The 20,235-nt window shown below is 41.5% G+C and overlaps 2 protein-coding genes and 1 pseudogene across 3 annotated transcripts; all 3 read left to right on the top strand.

Annotated features, from left to right (window-relative positions):
* Positions 1-1,099: 1,099 nt before the first annotated feature.
* LOC310732676 (extracellular calcium-sensing receptor-like) lies at positions 1,100-4,949 on the top strand (the record flags this gene model as incomplete). Its single annotated transcript, XM_083553291.1, has 4 exons — positions 1,100-1,170; positions 3,874-4,159; positions 4,247-4,679; positions 4,942-4,949. The coding sequence occupies 4 exons, from the start codon at positions 1,100-1,102 to the stop codon at positions 4,947-4,949; spliced, it is 798 nt and encodes a 265-aa protein (XP_083409417.1).
* A 46-nt stretch (positions 4,950-4,995) lies between these two features.
* On the top strand, positions 4,996-6,775 carry LOC310732675 (vomeronasal type-2 receptor 26-like; annotated as a pseudogene). Its single transcript has 2 exons — positions 4,996-5,002; positions 6,039-6,775. The product of its transcript is annotated as a vomeronasal type-2 receptor 26-like (transcript).
* A 585-nt stretch (positions 6,776-7,360) lies between these two features.
* LOC310732674 (extracellular calcium-sensing receptor-like) lies at positions 7,361-14,333 on the top strand (the record flags this gene model as incomplete). The annotated part of the gene is made up of 8 exons (XM_083553290.1): positions 7,361-7,467; positions 8,243-8,369; positions 9,775-9,959; positions 11,248-11,533; positions 11,762-12,517; positions 12,602-12,829; positions 13,131-13,254; positions 13,420-14,333. The coding sequence occupies 8 exons, from the start codon at positions 7,361-7,363 to the stop codon at positions 14,331-14,333; spliced, it is 2,727 nt and encodes a 908-aa protein (XP_083409416.1).
* Between the last annotated feature and the right edge of the window lie 5,902 nt (positions 14,334-20,235).

Below are 20,235 nucleotides of genomic sequence, written 5' to 3'. Positions count from 1 at the left end.
AGTAGACACTCTTCTGAAGAAGGAGGCTACCGAGGTGCTCTCCATCATACAGAGAGTCTGGGTTCTACAGCCGGTATTTCATAGTTACCAAAAGGGATGGTGGGTTGCGTTCTATCCTAGATTTAAGTCAGCTGAACCGCTCTCTGATGAGAGGGGGGGGGGGGTCTACACTGCTTCTGGGAGTTCTGGAGAAAGTTTGCCGGGGCAGAGTCCGTCTCCTCCTGGTAGTTCCATGGTCGCCTGGCTGTCCATGTTTCGTGGACTTGGCGAGTCCTGTAAAGAGTGATCTCCTCTCTCAATCAGGGGGCACAACAGTTCATCCCCAACCAGAGCTATGGAGGTTGTGGCTGTGGCCCTTAATGGGGCACAGCTCCAAGGTTCTGGTTTCTCCACCAAGGTAGTAGAGACCATTCTCCAATTCAGAGCTTGTATGCTGCGAGATGGCATCTATTCACTGTGTGGTACACTCAGCACCAATTTGACCCAGTCCACTGCCCGGTTGGTTCAGTGCTGGAGTTCCTGCAGGGTTGGCTTTCTCCACCATTAAAGTCTGGGCAGAAACCCACTCTTGCCAGGTTTTCTGCACATCACCCGGAGGCTGAGGCCTCCGGTGCGACCAAGAGTGCCTGGGTGGGACCTGGTCATTGTGTTGGAGGCTATGTCTGAGCCCCCCTTATAGCCGTTGGCCAAAATTTCATGGAGGCAATTGTCTCTTAAAACTGGGTTTTTGCTGGCTATCTGCTCTCTGAGGAGAGTAGGTGATCTACAGGGCCTCTCTGTGGCCCCCTCCTGTCTGGAGTTCACTTCAGGCATGGCCAGTGCCTTTCTGCACCCTAGAACGGGTTATGTCCCCAAGGTGCCCTTGGTTATTCCACAACCTGTTAGGCTCCAGGCATTCAATCCTTCTCCATTCCAGACCCCAGACCAGGAGAAATGAATTGGCTGTGCCCAGTCCGAGCACTGGACTGCTATGTCCACAGGACAAGTCTTTGGAGGAAGTCATAACAATTATTCATCTGCTACGGCCCTCCGACGAGAGGCCTTCCTGCACATAAGCAGACCCTCCGCAAATGGTTTATTGATGCTATCGTGTACTACTATGTGTCCTCTCGTCTCTCTGCAACATTCGGAGTCAGAGCACACTCAACCAGGAGTGTGGCAGCCTCTAAGGTTTGATCCTCTGCAGTGTCCCTCCAAGACCTCTGTGATGATGCAGGCTGGTCTACCCGCTGACCTTTGTCAGGTTTTACAACCTTGAACTTTGTCCTTTAACATAGCTGTCTTAATTAACACTAGTCAGGGACTGGTTAGTGTGGCAGTGTGGGACAGTCGTTCCCAAAGCGTTCCGACGCTGGCTGGCGCCGGCTTCACTTTATGTGTTTTATACTTCCTGGTCATGATGTCACCTCGCCGGTGACAGCCTTTCTCCAATTTTGACTGATTGCACACATTATTCGGAGCCTGGACAAAGTGACCACATTCCCAAAGCATTCCGATGCAGTGTCTCATTCCCTCAGGGAACTATGGTTACATACGTAACCTAGAGACTATCTGAGGGAGCATGGTGCAGTGCAAGGAGTGATAAAACTTTAAGGTAAGAGAGTGCTGGTCCATTTTTGTTTTTTTTGGCAAGAATCTGTGTCTAAATATAATGTTTGGAAAATGTTCGGAAAAGTTGGTCCACAGCCTGCTGGTGCAGGATGTAATGCCTGTCAGGTTTCCAGCCTTTTCTGGCCTGTTCTTTCTTTTTCTCATCTGAGTTTTTTCCTTGCTTGCCCCACCTGGTATTTATTTTTTTTCCTATGCCTCTCATTTGTTCCCATTGCTTCCATATGTGCCTCATTAGCCCTATTGTATTTATTAGCATGGTGTGAGGTACAGAGAAATGCTTGCTGTCAAGATGGTGTTTGAGGAATCGAGGCACTGGCTCCTGTTAACCATTTCAGGTTAACACTGACTTTACGAACCAGGAGTACATCCAGCAGGCCAGACCTCTCAACCTCTGCCAAGCAATGTGGTCCCTATTCTTCAATCACTTTCAGGCTTTGAGAACCTCAATCCGTGAAACTCTGCGTCTCAAGTTTGTCTTTGCAGTTGAGTACACCCACTCTCCTGCTTAAGTTCAAGACTCCCATATAGTCAACCATAGTTCAAACCCTGGGCATGACAATGCTGTGATCTTGTCTGTCTGATGGTAGCAGTTGCTTGCCTTGCCAGAGACTCCACTGATTTTTTGTTTTCTCTCACACCCTGCTTGGATAGATAAAAGCTCACCTCCAATAATGTGCTGGTTGTCCGCACTTCTCACTTTGCAGTGATGCAGCCCATTGGGATGCTCTCCAACGCACAGGTGGTTTTGAGGATAATAGCAAATTTACGTAGCCATCTGAGCAAGAAAAATGCTGGTGAGCTTTTTCCACCAATGCTGCAGTGTGAGTGGACCATGTAAGAGCAACAGTGTTTTAAACACAAGGTAGTTAAAGATGTTGCTTCATTCCACTGGCATCTCAGTGGTAATGGGAGTGCGCCTCCTGTCCTGTTTTGATGATTTGATTGATGACTTATTGATGACACATTGAGGTATTCCATGTTAAAGCACCTGGAGGAGTATACATTCTTTTAATTGCAGCTTGATTTGTAGACCATAAAATATATAACACCTCTTTTTCTATACCCAGAGCTCTCTTTATCTCCTGTCTACATAATATATGAAGAACCCTTTAAGCTCAAAGTCTGAAACGCTATGGGCATGCATAATGCAGCATCCCCTCATCTCTTACTGGTAACAAAGCTTCATTCTAAGGTTTTAAAGTTTGTTGTACAGAGATTAAGCATTTCAACCATGAAATACATAAAGTGCAGAGCCCACACGGAAAATAACTGCGTAATAAATTGGAGCATTTATTTCATTTATCCAACCAAGCAGTTAGAGCTAAAGGTTTGGCTCAAGCATGTAGCAGTACTACATTAAGAACAGTAGTCCAGCATTATAATCACTGAAAAACCATTGCCCTGAACTTAGTATGACTAAATTTGTGGCAACAGAAGCATGTGATTGTTTTATTGCAATCAATAAAAATAAACCACGCAGGCTTACAATTATAAAATATAAATCATTTATTGATTTAATTACAAATTAAGTTTAAACAAAGAATAAAATATTTTATATATAATATAAAAACATTTTATTTACAGTATACAGTCTAGATGTCAAGAAAGCCACAGAGCTAAATCAATCGCTCTACTAGTCAGTGACCATGTACAATAAACATAAACATACAACATTGGCTAAACTATTTGACAGCACATGTAAGACCAGCAGGCACAAGCCAACAAAATGATGAATGAATTAAACTAAAAACTCACAAATAGCCTCAGGGCCCATAATGACATCACAAGTCCACACAGCTGAACAACTTTTCTGATTTGTCAATCATGTATAGTCATACAAACAACACACAGAGCATCTCTATAAATATAGGAAGACTGTCTATGTTAGGACTAACTCTAAAAAGCACTGGACAGGATCTGTAATGTTTTTTCTTCTACTACTCTCTTCTCTGTGCCTGGCAAAAGGAGACAATTGCCATGTTCTGGAAGAACCAGCATATCCTTATTTATCTAAAGATGGAGATGTAATAATTGGAGCTGTGTTTTCATTACATCGTGGTACACAGATGCAGTCACTGCAGTATACTAAAAAACCTCCACCTTTAATCTGCACTAAGTTAGTTCTAGTTGATACACTAATCATTTTTAGATAATGTAGTTTTCTGCGTACTAATAATCTGAATGTTTCCTATATATTACTTTTCAGTTTCAGTAAAAATAAAAAATAAAATGTATTTCATGATTTTTATGTGTATTTTGTAGATTTTCTCTTGCTTTTTTACGGCTTGTTCAGATTATGACTTTTGCAGTTGAAGAAATTAACAGAAGTAACACCTTGCTCCCAAATATCTCAGTTGGTTACAAGATTTATGATACTTGTCTCTCAAGATTATTATCTATCAAGGCAGCCATAGCTTGTATTAATGGTCATGACATAACGAATAATGCCTGCCCTGATCAAGCAGTGGTACAAGCCATCATAGGGGAGTCAGAGTCTACTGCTACTATAGCGCTTACAAAAACTACAGAACCTTTTAAGATTCCAGTGGTAAGTACATACTCTAAGATAAATTACAAAAGACTCTATTTAATTTTTTATTTATTTTGATTTTTAAACCTGTCATTCTCTCCTCAGATAAGTTATGCTGCCACATGTGAATGTTTGAGTAATAGAAAGGAGTACCCATATTTCTTCAGGACCATAGCGAGTGACTACTACCAGAGTAGAGCACTGGCATTTATGGTCAAGCACTTTGGCTGGTCTTGGGTAGGAGCTGTGCACAGTGATAATGACTATGGCAACAATGGAATGTCTATTTTTCTGAATGCAGCCGAAGAGGAGGAAATATGTGTTGAGTACACTGAGAAGTTTGATCGGGCAAATCCTGCCAAAATCATGAATGTGGTTGACATTATTCAGAAAGGCACAGCTAAAGTAATTATTGTGTTTCTTGCTTATATTGATATGAGCTTTTTAATAGAACAGCTGATTCTAAAGAATGTCACTGGCTACCAGATGATTGGTGTTGAAGCATGGATTACTGCTGTTGATCTAGCAACACCAGCAAGTTATAATGTTTTGGCTGGAGCCATTGGATTTGATTTGGGAAAATTGAACATTGGTGGTTTTGTGGATTATGCTGTCAATGGATTTTGGCAAACAGCAGTCCCATGCTTACATACAGAGGGAAACAATTTTCAATCAGAAATCAACTGCAGCAAATATGAAGAAATGATTCAATATAAAAACTACAGTAAGGATATTTTAGAATTGAGATTTGTAAAAAATCTTTATAATGCAATTTATGCTGTGGCACATTCTCTACACAGTCTGTTAAAATGCACAGAATATCAGAGTTGTGAGAAAGACAAAACAATACAACCATGGCAGGTAACACAAAGAAGAGAAGAAAAACAGATTATGTAAATTTGATATTGCCATGATATAAATATGTATTTACTTTTCTATTTAAAGGTTGTGATGTCTCTAAAAAAGGTAAATTTTACCACTAAAGCAGGAGAACAGATTTGGTTTGACAGCACTGGGGCAACTGCTGCAAAGTATGATGTGGTGAACTGGCAACGAGGATTAAATGGAGAAGTGGAGTTTAAGGTTGTAGGTTATTATGATGCCTCTCTGCCACATGGACAACAAATTGTTCTAAATTCTGAAGATATAGTTTGGGCTGGAGACAAACCTCAGGTGCACACAATAATTAATTAAACAATTGCTATATTGAAACTATATGTAAATGTAAGCATAATGTTTTATATACATACAATTTCCAATAAATACTATAGTATAAATACTATAAAAGTTATTTTCTAGTGTGTCAATGTGAAAAGGTACAATAATATTGCTAGAATTTTAATAGTAAACCAACAATTGCTTAGGGTCAGGACCTTCATGGAATTGATAGATAAAACCATTTACAGTAAAAATATAAATGTTTTGGTCTAATATATTGTTCACATTAGAAGCCAAGGTCTGTGTGCAGTGAAAGCTGTCCTCCAGGAACCAGGAAAGCTGCACAGAAAGGAAGGCCTGTCTGCTGTTATGACTGTATTCCATGTGCAGAGGGAGAGATCAGTAACCACACAGGTAATTTCAGCTTTCAGAGGCAAGTTGTTAATTGTTTAATGTGCATCATCCTTTTACTATATAGAATACAGTTTCTGAAAACTGGTATTAATAAATAAAATTATAAGATCTTTCCTTCCTAATGATAATAACTATGATTACTTTGCAGATTCCAATAATTGTAAGCAGTGTCCAGGAGACTTTTGGTCTAATGCTAAAAGAGATAAATGTGTGTTAAAGGTTGTTGAGTTTCTTTCATTTACAGAGCTCATTAGTATAATAATAATACTCTTTTCTTTATTTGGAGCTTCATTGACTGTGTTAGTAGCTGTTTTATTTCTAAAAGAAAAGGACACTCCTATAGTTAAGGCTAACAACTCTGAGCTGAGCTTCTTGCTGCTTTTCTCACTGACTCTGTGTTTCCTCTGTTCACTTACTTTCATTGGACGGCCCTCTGAGTGGTCCTGTATGTTGCGCCACACAGCTTTTGGAATCACATTTGTACTCTGTATCTCCTGTGTTCTGGGCAAAACAGTAGTTGTGTTAATGGCCTTCAGAGCTACACTTCCAGGTAGTAATGTCATGAAATGGTTTGGACCTCTACAGCAGAGACTGAGTGTAGTTGTTTTTACCATTATACAAGTCCTGATTTGTATAATTTGGTTAACAGTTTCTCCCCCTTTTCCCTACAAGAACATGAACTACTACAAAGAAAAAATCATATTAGAATGTAACTTGGGCTCAGCTATAGGTTTCTGGGCCATGCTGTGTTATATTGGAGTTCTGGCTTTCTTTTGCTTTGTCTTGGCTTTTCTAGCTAGAAAGCTGCCTGATAATTTTAATGAAGCGAAATTCATCACATTCAGTATACTCATATTCTGTGCAGTGTGGATCACCTTTATTCCAGCTTATGTCAGCTCTCCTGGAAAATTCACTGTAGCTGTGGAGATCTTTGCCATTTTGGCCTCCAGTTTTGCTCTATTGTTCTGTATATTTACTCCTAAATGTTATATTATTCTGTTTAAACCTGAACTTAACACCAAGAAAAATATGATGGGGAAAATTGCATCTAAATCTCTTTAAGATAAATTCTTGTTCAAGTCTTAAACAATGTCAACTATATTCCATTCATATTAAAAAAAATACTGCCCCAAATACCTTAATTCTAATGGCATATGCATATATATATATATATATATATATATATATATATATATATATATATATATATATATATATATATATATATATATATATATATATGAGAAATGAATAAACATTCGACAAAAAGTATTGTGTCTTATTTCTGTTTTTGGAAAGATAGTTTGTATTTAGTTACATGCCTGTTTAATCAGGATTAACAATTAATACAACTGCAATTAAATTGTTGAATCTTTCTGATGTAATATATTAATAAATTATATATTTAAGTTGTTCCAAAGCATCAAAGCCTGCTTGTGCAGGATGTAATGTGTGTCAGATTTCCAGCATTTTCTTTCTTTTTCCCATCTTTTTTTTCCCTTGTTTGCCCCACCTGAAATTGCCTTTGTGTTCCTATGCATCTTATTAGTTCCCATTGCTTCAATCTGTGCCTCGTTAGCCCTATTGTATTTATTAGCATGGTGTGAGATGCAGAAAAATGCTTGCTGTCAAGATGGGGTTTAAGGAATGGAGGCACTGCTCAAGGGGTCTTGGTACCCATTTCAGGTGCACACTGACTTTAAGAACCAGGAGTACATCCAGCAGGCCAAACCTCTCAAACTCTGTCAAGCAATGTGATCCCTATTCTTTTATCACTTTCGGGCTTTGAGAACCTCAATCCGTGTAACTCTGCATCTCAAGTTTTTCTTTGAAGTTGAGTCCACCCACTCTCCTTCTAAAGTTCAAGTTTGTGTTTTTCTTACACCCTGCCTGGATAGAGTAAAACTTACCTCCAATAATGTGCTGGTTGTCCCTACTTCTCATTTTGTAGTTAAGCAGAGTGCTGTTCCCATATTGTATGGTGATGCAGCCTTTCATGATGCTCTCCAAGGCACACCAATGCTGCAGTGTAAGTCGACCATGTAAGATCATCAGTGATTTCAACACGGTAGTTGAAGCTGTTTTATTCCACTAGCATGTTAGTGGTAATGGAAGTGTGCCTCCTGTCCTGTTTTAATGATTTGATGGATGACTTATGGATGACAAAGTAGTATGAGGTATTCTAGACTAATGCACCTGGAGAAGTATACATTCTTTTAATCACAGCATGAGTTGTAGACCATATAATGGTGTCAGGGATCTGCCTGCCACGCCCCCTTCAGTGGCCTCCGCATTCTCCTTAGCTCTCAGCGTCAAGCATGCACACCTGGAGCTGGTTATTCACTCACTCCCAGCTCCAATATAAACTGCTCATTCACCCACACTCATTATTGCGCGCTCATGCCCGTTCATGTGTGTTCCTGTGCATTTGTGTTGTTATGGTTTCGCGTAAGCTGATCCCCGTTACGTACCGTTCGACTCGGACTCTCTCCCTCTCTCTCTCTTCGCGTGGACCGCATCTCTTTCCAGACGCACCCGGGATTGTTCCTTTCATAATCCGCGGACGTTGAACTGTTGTGGGCCGCGCTGTGGGCGCACCACCGGATTATTCCTTTTTCCCTGGACTCCGTTATCCGGACTATCCCTGAGAGCGCAGGTATTTGGTTTGGCTCTGCCTTTGTGTTCAATAAAGTTTTGTTTGCTCTTACTCCGGCTTCCGCCTCCGTTTCCCGCATGACAAATATATACCACCTTTTTTCTTTACTCTGAGCACTCTTTTTCTCCTGTCTACATAATACGTGAAGAATTATGTAAGCTCAAATTCTGAAAAGGCTATAAGCATGCATGATGCAGATAATGCAGCATCCCCTAATCTCTTACTGGTAACAAAGCTGCATTCCAAAGTTTCAAAGTTTGTTGTACAGAGATTAAGCATTTCAAACATAAAAGACAAAGTTTAGAGCCCACAAGGAATAAACTGACCCTGAATGGAGCGAGGAGACCAGAGGACCTGTAAGAAGATGCTATAGCATCAATAATTCATCTGCTGGGCGTCTGCTTATGAGCAAGGAGGCCTCTCCTCGGAGGCCAGTAGCAGATGAACAATTGTTTCGTCTTTCTCCAGCGACTTGTCTGGCAGACATAGGAGTTCAGCGATGGAACCGGGCACAGCCGGTTCAATCTCTCCTGGTCTGGGGTCTGGAATGGAGGAGGATTTATTGCCTGGAGCCTCCAACACTATTGACAGAGCTTTCAACACTACAGCCAGGTCCCACCCAGGCACTCTTGGACGCACCAGGGGCCTCAGTTTATGGGGGGTGCCGAGAAAACGCGTGAGGAGTGGGTCTCTGCCCAATTAATGCCCTACATGGGGGCATGATATGGCAAAACGGCGGACGCATACACTTTAATGGTGGACAGAGCCAACCATTTTGCAAACTGCTCCTGCAGAAACTCCAGCACTGAACCAATTGTGCAGTGGACTGTGTCCAATTGGTGCCGGGAGCACCACGCAGTGAACAGGCAAAGTGAACAGGCGATTCCCAAATCTGCTCCACAGCCTGAGGGTGTAGGCGCCACTCCCCGGGCTCGGACCCCTGTCTCGACAGGGTGTCTGCTGCTTCGTTCAAACGGCCCTGGGATTTAAGCTTCTTTGAGGGGGAGCAGCTTACCCTGGGCCAACAAGAGTATCTGTCCAAGCGGATCAACACATGATAGTCTCTGAGGTCTGGGAGGAAGTGTTTTAAAGCTAGAAGCACAGCCAGTATTTCTAGCCAATTAATGTTCCACTGTATGTGGGGACTCTCCCATGGACCTTGTGCAGAGCAGCCACTCATGACCGCTTACCATTCCTGGAGAGACACATCCGTCATTAGCACTGTGCAACGACCGAGAACTTTTAACACGGGGCCTTGGAGTAAGAATCCGGGAACTTGATCATACAGAGGAGATTGCCCTTCCGAGAGAAGTGGAATGACATTGGGAGCTGCTGCTATGATCCCAAGCAGTCTCTGGAACTGCCTGACAGTGAGTGACTGCCCTTCTCTGACCTTCCTGACCAGCGTAAGGATGGATGCAATGTGGGCAGAGGAGAGCTGCACACACATAGTCATCAAACCCAGAGGAGGAAGGAGAAAGGGGAAAGCCCGTCTTTGCCTCAGCAAGAGCGAGACAAAAACCGAGAGGAGTGGGGCTCCTCGAAACACACCCGCCGGGAGTGGAGCAGCCGCATAGGCATGCGAGTGCAGTCAGCTTTTTGCAATCAGCTTTTTCGAGAGCCAAAATAGCATGCTCCGCTCCCAAACAAGCCACACACAGGCTGTGTGTATCCCTTCCCGTAATAAAACGGGGGCAGGGAGAAGCACACGCCCGAAAAAGTGTGCTTAGCTTTCATGGATGCCTTAATTCTTTTTGACAAACAGACAGACAAAACATTACAGTTTCACACAGAGTGCTTCATGAACAAACAAAAACTGCTGCTGGCTCCTCTCCACGGTCATTATATTATTCCTGGTCAAGACATCACTATGCCGGTGACAGCCTGGTTATAATTTTGACTGATTAGACTTATTATTTAGAGCATGAACAACGCAGTTGCATTCCCAAAGCATTCCGACGAAGTTCAAGTTCCTGAAAGGGAACAGTAGTCCAGCATTATAATCACTGAGAAACCATTGCCATGAACTAAGTGTAACTGAATTTTTGGCAACACAAACACGTGATGTTTTATTGCAGGCTTACAATTATTAAATATCAATAACCTATTGATTCAATGACAAATTAAGTTTAAAAAAAATTATAAAATCTTTTATTTACGGTATATAGTCTAGATGAAAAGGAGGTCTGAGAGCTAAATCAATCACACTACTTGTCAGCGAACATGTACAATAAACACAAAAAATTAAACATTGGCTAAACTGTTTGACAGCACATGTAGGACCGGCAGGCACAAGCCAACAAAAATGGCTGTATAAAATATATGTGGTCTTTGATAAATTAATTAAACTAAAAACAACTAAAAACTCAAGTATCCCCAGGTCCCATAATGACATCACAAAACCACAAAGCTGAAAAACCTTTCTGATTTGCCCATAATGTATAGTCATACAAAGAACACACAGAGCATCTCTATAAATATAGGAAGACTTTCTATGTTCAGGGCTAACTCTAAAAAGCACGGGTCAGAATCTGTAATGTTTTTCCTTCTACTACTCTCTTCTCTTACCCTGGCAAAAGGAGACAATTGCCATATTTTGGAAGACCCAGAATATCCTTTGTTATCTAAAGATGGAGATGTAATAATTGGAGCTGTGTTTCAAATACATAGTGGTACCCAGATGCAGTCACTGCAATATACTGAAAAACCTTCACCATTAATCTGCAATAAGTAAGTTGTAGTTTATACATTAGTCATTTTGGAGAATGTGTATTTTTCTGCTTAATAATAATAATCTGGGTATTTCCATTATATTACTTTTCAGTTTCAGTATAAAATAATTCAAAATGTCTTTTTTATTATTATGTGTGTTTTGTAGATTTTCTCTTGCTTTTTTACGGTTTGTTCAGATTATGACTTTTGCAGTTGAAGAAATTAACAGAAGTAACACCTTGCTCCCAAATATCTCAGTTGGTTACAAGATTTATGATACTTGTTTCTCAAGATTATTAACTATGAAGGCAGCCATAGCTTTGATTAATGGTCAGGACATAACAAATAATGCCTGCCCTGAAAAAGCAGTGGTACAAGCCATCATAGGGGAGTCAGAGTCTACTACTACTATAGCACTTTCAAAAACTACAGAACCTTTTAAGATTCCAGTGGTAAGTATTAATTATTTGAATACATTTAAAATAACGTATTTCATAATTATGTAAGAGTTAAAGAGTTTTTGGTTGATGCATATCATTATTTCTATATTAAAACAAACTTCTGTCTAAACTTCTCTTGCTAGGACTAAGCAAACAGATAAAACAAGTATCTCTAAGATACATTACAAATGATTATTTATTTATTTATTTATTTTTTTTAACCTGTCATTCTCTACTCAGATAAGTTATGCTGCCACATGTGAATGTTTGAGTAATAGAAAGGAGTACCCATATTTCTTCAGGACCATAGCGAGTGACTACTACCAGAGTAGAGCTTTGGCATATATGGTCAAGCACTTTGGCTGGTCTTGGGTAGGAGCTGTGTACAGTGATAATGACTATGGAAACAATGGAATGTCCATTTTCCTGAATGCAGCCGAAGAGGAAGGAATATGTGTTGAGTACACAGAGAAGTTTAATCGAGCAAATCCTGCCAAAATCATCAATGTGGTTGACATTATTCAGAAAGGCACAGCTAAAATAATTATTGTATTTCTTGCTAATTTTGATATGAACATTTTAATAGAACAGCTGATTCTAAAGAATGCCACTGGCTACCAGATGATTGGTGTTGAAGCATGGATTACTGCTGTTGATCTAGCAACACCAGCAAGTTGCAATGTTTTGGCTGGAGCCATTGGATTTGATTTGGGAAAATTGAACATTGGTGGTTTTGTGGATTATGCTGTCAATGGATTTTGGCAAACAGCAGTCCCATGCTTACATACCGAGGGAAGCAATTTTCAATCAGAAATCAACTGCAGCAAATATGAAGAAATGATTCAATATAAAAACTACAGTAAGGATATTTTAGAATTGAGATATGTGAATAATCTTTACAATGCAGTTTATGCTGTGGCACATTCTCTACACAGTCTGTTAAAATGCACAGAAAATCAGAGTTGTGAGAAAGACAAAACAATACAACCATGGCAGGTAACACAAAGAAGAGAAGATAAGCAAATTATGTAAATTTGATATTGCCATGATATAAATACTTATTTACTTTTCTATTTAAAGGTTGTGATGTCTCTAAAAAAGGTAAATTTTACCACTAAAGTAGGAGAACAGATTTGGTTTGACAGCACTGGGGCAACAGCTGCAAAGTATGATGTGGTGAACTGGCAACGAGGGTTAAATGGTGAAGTGGTGTTTAAGGTTGTAGGCTATTATGATGCTTCTCTGCCACATGGACAACAATTTGTTTTAAATACTGAAGATATAGTTTGGGCTGGAGATAAAAGAGAGGTACATGCATTGTTTAATAATTTTAATGAGCCACAAACAAATAAATACATATAAATAAACTATTTATAAAATATTTGTTACATTTAATTTGTATTTAAATATAAGCATAATGGTCTATATACATTATGCATTCCCAAAGAATTAAACAAACAAAAAAAAAGAGTGTAGTTTTTCAAATTGTAAACTTTACAATGCCATAAAGCTGCTTGAATTTCAGTAGTAAACAAACAATTTCTTAAGATCTTCATGGGTCTGACAAATGCAACAAATTAATTTAGTTATAATATATTGTTTCCAATAGAAGCCCAGTTCTGTGTGCAGTGAAAGCTGTTCTCCAGGAACCCGGAAAGCTGCACAGAAAGGAAGGCCTGTCTGCTGTTACGACTGTATACCATGTGCAGAGGGAGAGATCAGTAACCAGACAGGTAACTTCAGCATCACCAAGTTTCAAAGACAAGCAGTTAATTCTACATTTTGTATAATCCTTTTATTATTTAGGCTACAGTTGCTGAAAAAATGATTTAACAAATAAAAGCATGACAAAATGTTGAATATTCTTCCTAATAAGAATAACCATGATTATTTTACAGATTCCAATAACTGTAAGCAGTGTCCAGGAGACTTTTGGTCTAATGCTAAAAGAGATAAATGTGTATTAAAAGTTGTTGAGTTTCTTTCATTTACAGAGCTCATTAGTATAATAATAATACTCTTTTCTTTATTTGGAGCTTCATTGACTCTGTTAGTAGCTGTTTTATTTGTAAAAGAAAAGGACACTCCAATTGTTAAGGCTAACAACTCTGAGCTGAGCTTCTTGTTGCTTTTCTCACTGACCCTGTGTTTCCTCTGTTCAATTACATTCATTGGACAGCCCTCTGAGTGGTCCTGTATGCTGCGTCACACAGCTTTTGGGATCACATTTGTACTCTGTATCTCCTGTGTTCTGGGGAAAACAGTAGTTGTGTTAATTGCCTTCAGAGCTACACTTCCAGGCAGCAATGTAATGAAATGGTTTGGGCCTCTACAGCAGAGACTCAGTGTACTTGCATTCACTCTCATACAGGTCCTTATTTGTCTACTTTGGTTAACAATTTCTCCTCCTTTTCCCTACAAGAATGTGAACTACTACAAGGAAAAGATTATATTAGAGTGTAACTTGGGCTCAGCTATAGGTTTCTGGGCAGTTCTGGGTTATATTGGAGTTCTGGCTTTCTTCTGTTTTGTTTTGGCTTTTCTAGCTAGAAAGCTGCCTGATAATTTTAATGAAGCAAAATTCATCACATTCAGTATACTCATATTCTGTGCAGTGTGGATCACTTTTATTCCAGCTTATGTCAGCTCTCCTGGAAAATTCACTGTAGCTGTGGAGATCTTTGCCATCTTGGCCTCCAGTTTTGCTTTACTGTTCTGTATATTTACTCCTAAATGTTATATTATTCTGTTTAAACCTGAACTAAACACCAAGAAAAATATGATGGGCAAAATGGCTTCTAAATCCCTATAAAGTTTATTGTTTTGATCTGTTCATTATTTTTGCTGATGTTACTTTAAGACACAGTATATCAAATATAATCAACTTAATAATGTTTAGATATGTATGAAATGTAATCACAAATAATATGTATATGGATGCGTACTGAATAAACGAATAAAAAAAAACTCATCGTGTCTATGGAAAAAAATATAACAAGAATAACAAGAATGTTTATAATCAGTATTAAAGGATATTTATTGACATTAATACTTTATGATATTAATAATAATATTAAAGACATTTAACTTATAACAGTAATAAATAAATAAATAAGTAAATAATAATACATTTTAGAATTTTAGGCTTGGGTAGAGCCTGGCAGTAGCCCAAGGTGGAGTCTAGGTACTCTAAGGACATATACAGAAACTTGTAAAAGATGGTCACTTAGCGGCCTGATTGCATTGACTAGGTCAGTTAGCATAGCCTTGTTTTGTTGCATCTGCTGCCCCTGTGTTTCCAATGCAAAAAGAAGACCCTGAGCATTGTGAATTCCCACCTGGTAAACAACAACTGAAACCAAAAACACCATCCAACCAAGCAACAACATAAACGTCTCTAGGTTACATATGTAACCCTAGTTCCCTGAGGGAATGAGATGCTGCGTCGAAACGGTTTGGGAACGTGCCTGAGTGTTCACACTCTGAAATAATGTGTGTAATCAGTCGAAAATTGGACGCTGGCCGTCAACGATGAGATGACGTCACGACCAGGAGTATAAAGCACAAATAAGTGAGGGCAGCGGCAGCTTCTGTAAGGGAGAAGGAAGCGCTGCAGGGACGCCGGAGGTGTGGCATAGAGATGCAGTGTCTCATTGCCCCAGGGAACTAGGGTTACATACGTAACCTAGAGACGTTACCTTTTAGAAACTCGAGCTGCGTCGAAACACTTTGGGAACGAGTGTCCAATCACGCCAAACTGACCAGTCCCTGCCTAGTGTGTGCCTGTCACCACAGCTAGAGAAGGACTGAGGAGCCAGGAGTGGCACTGCGTCTAGGTTTTAGAACCGCACAAAGGTCAGCGCGGTGGACCAACCTGCAGCGTTTCATATGTCTTGGAGGGAACTCCAGAGGACCAAGATTTTAAGGCAGCCACAGGGTTGAGTGTGCTCTGACCCCGAATGGCACGGGGAGACCAGAGGACTCATAACATGATGTGATAGCATCAACAATCCACCTGCTCAAAGTCTGCTTATTAGCAGGAAGGCCTCTCTTTGGAGGGCCGTAGCAGACAAGTAGCTGATCTGTCCTTTTCCAAGGACCCGTCCTGTGGACGTAGGTGTACAGTGCACGCACCAGACAGCTGGTTCAGTTTCTCCTGTTCTGGGGCCTGGAAGGGAGGAGGATAGAATGCCTATAATCTTGTGGGTTGTGGGACGACCGAGGGCACCTTGGGCATGTAACCTGTATGGGTGTACAGAAAGGCACTGGCTGTACCCGGGGTAAGCTCCAGGAACGAGGGTGTGTGGCACCCACCAGGAAAGGGCCTGCAGGTCCCCTACCCTCCTGAGCAGATGGCTAACAAGAACGCAGTCTTGATTGAAAGGTGCCTGCAAGATGCCTTGGATAGAGGCTCGAAGGGGGTCTCAGACAGAGCCCCCAAAACGACAGTCAGGTCTCACCCAGGCACTCTAGGTCGTACCGGGGGCCTCAGCCTCTGGGTTCCGCGGAGAAAACACGTTACCATTGGGACTCTGCCAGAGATTGCCCGGCCAGGGGGCATAATAAGCCAAAATGGCAGATGTGTAGACTTAGGGTGGATGGAGCCAACTCCTTGGTGAACTGTCCATAAAGGAATCCAGCACTGAACCAACCGGGCAGTGGACCGGGCACCTGGATCCAGCAGGTGGTGCTCACACCACGAGCAGAACAGATGCCACCTGGCAGAATACGACCTCCTCGTTAAGGGAGCTCTGGAGTGGAGAGTGGTCTCTACCACCTCGGTGGAGAGACCAGAACCTCGGAGCTGTGCCCCCTTGAGGGGCCACAGCCTCCACAGCTCTGGGTGGGGGTGAAATATGGCATCCCCTAGCTAGGAAAGGAGATCCCTCCTCAGAGGAATCTCCTACGGAGGTTGCTCGAGGAGAGCTAACCATGGTTCGCGCAACCACCTTGGAGCTACCAGGAGGAGACTGAATCTGTCCAGGCAAACCCTCTCCAGAACTCCTGGAAGCAGCACGATGGGGGAAAAAAGCGTACAGACGCAGCCTTGGCCACGCCTGAGACATGATGTCCAGCCTCAGCGGGCTGGAGGAGTAAGGGAGAACCAAAGGGGACAGTGCAACGTCTTCTTGAGATGCAAACAGATCCACCTGGGCGCTTTAAAATTTCTCTCAAACCTGCTCCACCACATCTATGTGGAGCTGCCATTCCCCGGGTCTCAACCCCTGCCTCGACAGGGTGTCTGCTGCCTTGTTCAACTGGCCCCGGAGGTAAACCCCCCTCAATGAGAGGAGTTTCCCCTAGGCCCAAAGGAGGAGCTGCCATAAGCCCTAACAGTTTCTGGAACTGCTTGACAGTGAAAGGCTGCCCTTCTTTGACCTTCCTGATAGCCATAAGTATGGCCACAATGCGGGCAGGGGAAAGCTGCGCACGCAAAGTAATTGAATCCCATATGACACCGAGATAGGTGGTTCTCTTTAATGGAAAAAGCATACTCTTCCCGGCGTTCAGCCGAAAACCCCACGCCTTCATGTGTAGTATATGTAACAGTATCTGTTACAGGCCTTCATTTAAAGAGCACTGAAGCTAAAAATTTGAGACCTCAAGCTTGTGCATGAGACAAAATATTGTCCCTTGCCATCATCTTAGTTATGAGGCTTTGTGCTTCCTGAGCACAGCTGGGAGGGGTGTTAGTTGCTTCCCTGTTTTTGCTGTTTCCAAAAACTCATTAGTAGCAGCATAGAGTACTCTTGCAATCCCCTGGTTGACCCGATATTGCTGGAGGTTGGTCTCCAGAAAGTGCTTCAGGACTTCGTCCATGGGTTGGGATAGGGGGTGGAGTTTCTGGTGCTTTCTCCATCAGTGACGGATTCGCTTCAGTGATGGGTACAACACAGACAGGAATCAGGGACTTGCTTGTTTGTTTATAAAATAGGTGAACACATGGGGGAGAAATGTGGAGAAATGGTGTGCAAGTGCATGTGAGCATGTGGGTGCGAGGTGGGCTGTAGGCAGAAGAGGAAGCAGGGAACAAACTCGAAGGCTAACAGCCATGATAAGAGGGCTGGAACAGCTGAGACGTTCCACTTTAGTCGAGAGGATGTAGAGTTAAAATCTTTATTCCTCTCACCACAGAACAGTTTCCCACTTTGGCTCAGTAAATTTTAAATGGTCCAGAGAGGATGGTGGCATTTCTGGATCACTGAATCATTGTCTGTGAACACAGTTTGCTATGTCATCCACAAATGCAGGTTAGATCTCTATCATACAAACAAGAAGGCATATGTGACCATGATCCAGAAATGATCCTATCCCGTTTTGGCCAACACTTATTTAAAATGTATTGAGGCAAAGTGGAAAACTGTTCTGTGATTAGACAAATCGAAATTTAAATTTATTTATTTTTCACCCAGACTTGTTGAGCGGCAAGAATCCTTTATCAAACACATATGGGACAACATTGCTCTTGCAAAAAAAGGCCTCATCAGTTCCCAAATGTATATGGGCCGAAGATGTGATGCTACATAGTGGAAAACATGGTGCTGTTCCAGATTTTTTGAGATCTATTGCAGCCATCAAATTTCAAATGACCTCATTTGTTCCTTAAAATGATATAAATATAATAAAATATGGATTCATGATTGCATTTACATTTTGTATAGTGTCTCAACTTTTTTGGAATTGGGGTTGTATAAAAATAAACTATGATGGCTTACAAATTAAATTAATTATATTATTAAAATAATAAAATTTATTATATTAATAATAATATTAATAATAATAAAAATATATGATTAATTTAATTATACATTCAGATTAAACAAAAAAAAATTATTGTTTAATTTATTTACAGTATATAATCTGGATGTCAATGAGGTCTAAAAGCTACTTCTTCTTCTTCTTTCGGCTGCTCCCATTAGGAGTCGCCACAGCGGATCATCCGTCTCCATACCCCCCTGTCCTCTACATCTGCCTCTTTCACCCCAACTACCTGCATGTCTTCCCTCACCACATTCATGAACCTCCTCCTTGGCCTTTCTCTTGTATGTAGGATATAGTCCAACACTCATCCTGAACCAGTCTGTCGTTCCTACTGCACACTTCACTGCTGTCACACTGTCCTCATACATGTCCTGCACCACCCTCACATACTTCTCTGACACACCTGGCTTCCTCATACAGTACCACAGCTCCTCTCTCGGCACTCTGTCGTACACTTTCTCTAAATCCACAAATACACAATGCAATTCCTTCTGTCCTTCTCTATACTTCTTCATCATCATCCTCAAAGCAAATAAGGCATCTGTGGTGCCCTTCCTCGGCATGAAACCATACTGTTGCTCACAGATCACCTCTTCTCTCAGCCTGGCTTCTACTACTCTTTCTCAAACTTCATGGTGTGACTGATCAACTTAATTCCCCTGTAGTTACTGCAGGTCTGCACATCTCCCTTATGCTTACAGATCGGTACCAGCACACTCCTTCTCCATTCCTCATGCATCCTCCCACCTTCCAGAATCTTGTTAAACAATCTGGTTAAAAACTCCACTGCCATCTCTCCTAAACATCTCCATGCTTCTACAGGTATGTCATCTGGTCCAACCGACTTTCCACTCTTCATCCTCTTAATCGCTGCTCTCACTTCCTCCTTACTAATCCTATCTACATCCTGCTTTACCAACTCCACATCATCCAAACTTCTCTCTCTCTCTGATTTTCCTCATTCATCAGCTGTTCAAAATACTCCCTCCACCTTCTCAACACACTCTCTTCACTAGTCAACACATTTCCCTCTGCATCCTTTATTGCTCTAACTTGCAGCACATCCATCCCAGCTCGGTCCCTCTGCCTGGCCAATCGGTATAAATCATTTTCTCCTTCCTTAGTGTCCAACCTCTAAAACAGCTCCTCATATGCCTTTTCCTTGGCTTTCGCCACATCCCTCTTTACCTGCTGCCACATCTCCTTGTACTCCTGCCTACTTTTCTCATCACTCTTTCTATCCCACTTCTGTATTGCCAACCTCTTTCTCCTTATGCTCTCCTGCACTTCCTCATTCCACCACCACGTCTCCTTGTCTTCCTTTCTATTTCCAGATGTCACACCAAGTAATTTTCTAGCTGCCTTCCTCATCACTCCTGCAGTAGTTTCCCAAACACCCACCACCTCTTCACCACCACCGAGCCCCTGTCTGACCTCTTCCCTGAACCTCACTCTTCCTCCTTCAGTTTCCACCATCTTATTCTTCTTTCAGTCCTTACTCTCCTTCTTTTCTTCTTCGCCTCCAAAACCATTCTACAGACCACCATCTGATGCTGTCTAGCTACACTGTCCCCTGCCAATACTTTACAGTCTCCAATCTCGTTCAGGTTGCATCTCCTGCATAGAACATAGTCCACCTGTGTGCACCTTCCTCCACTCTTATACATCACCCTATGATCCTTCTTCTTCTTAAAATTAGTGTTCACCACTGCCATTTCCATCCTTTTAGCAAAATCTACCACCATCCCTTCCACATTCCGCTCCTTAAGGCCATACCTACCCATCACCTCCTCATCACCTCTGTTCCCTTCACCAACATGCCCATTAAAGTCTGCCCCAATCACCAATCGTTCTTTCCTAGGTACACCATCTACCACTTCATCTAATTCACTCCAGAATCTTTCCTTCTCCTCCATCTTACAGCCAACTTGTGGAGCATAGACACTGATGAC

The sequence above is a fragment of the Silurus aristotelis genome (assembly GCF_946808225.1).
Source record: "Silurus aristotelis genome assembly, chromosome: 10".
Lineage (NCBI taxonomy): Eukaryota > Metazoa > Chordata > Actinopteri > Siluriformes > Siluridae > Silurus > Silurus aristotelis.
The sequence above is the reverse complement of the archived record's forward strand: the minus strand, read 5'-3'. Positions and strand labels throughout refer to the sequence as shown.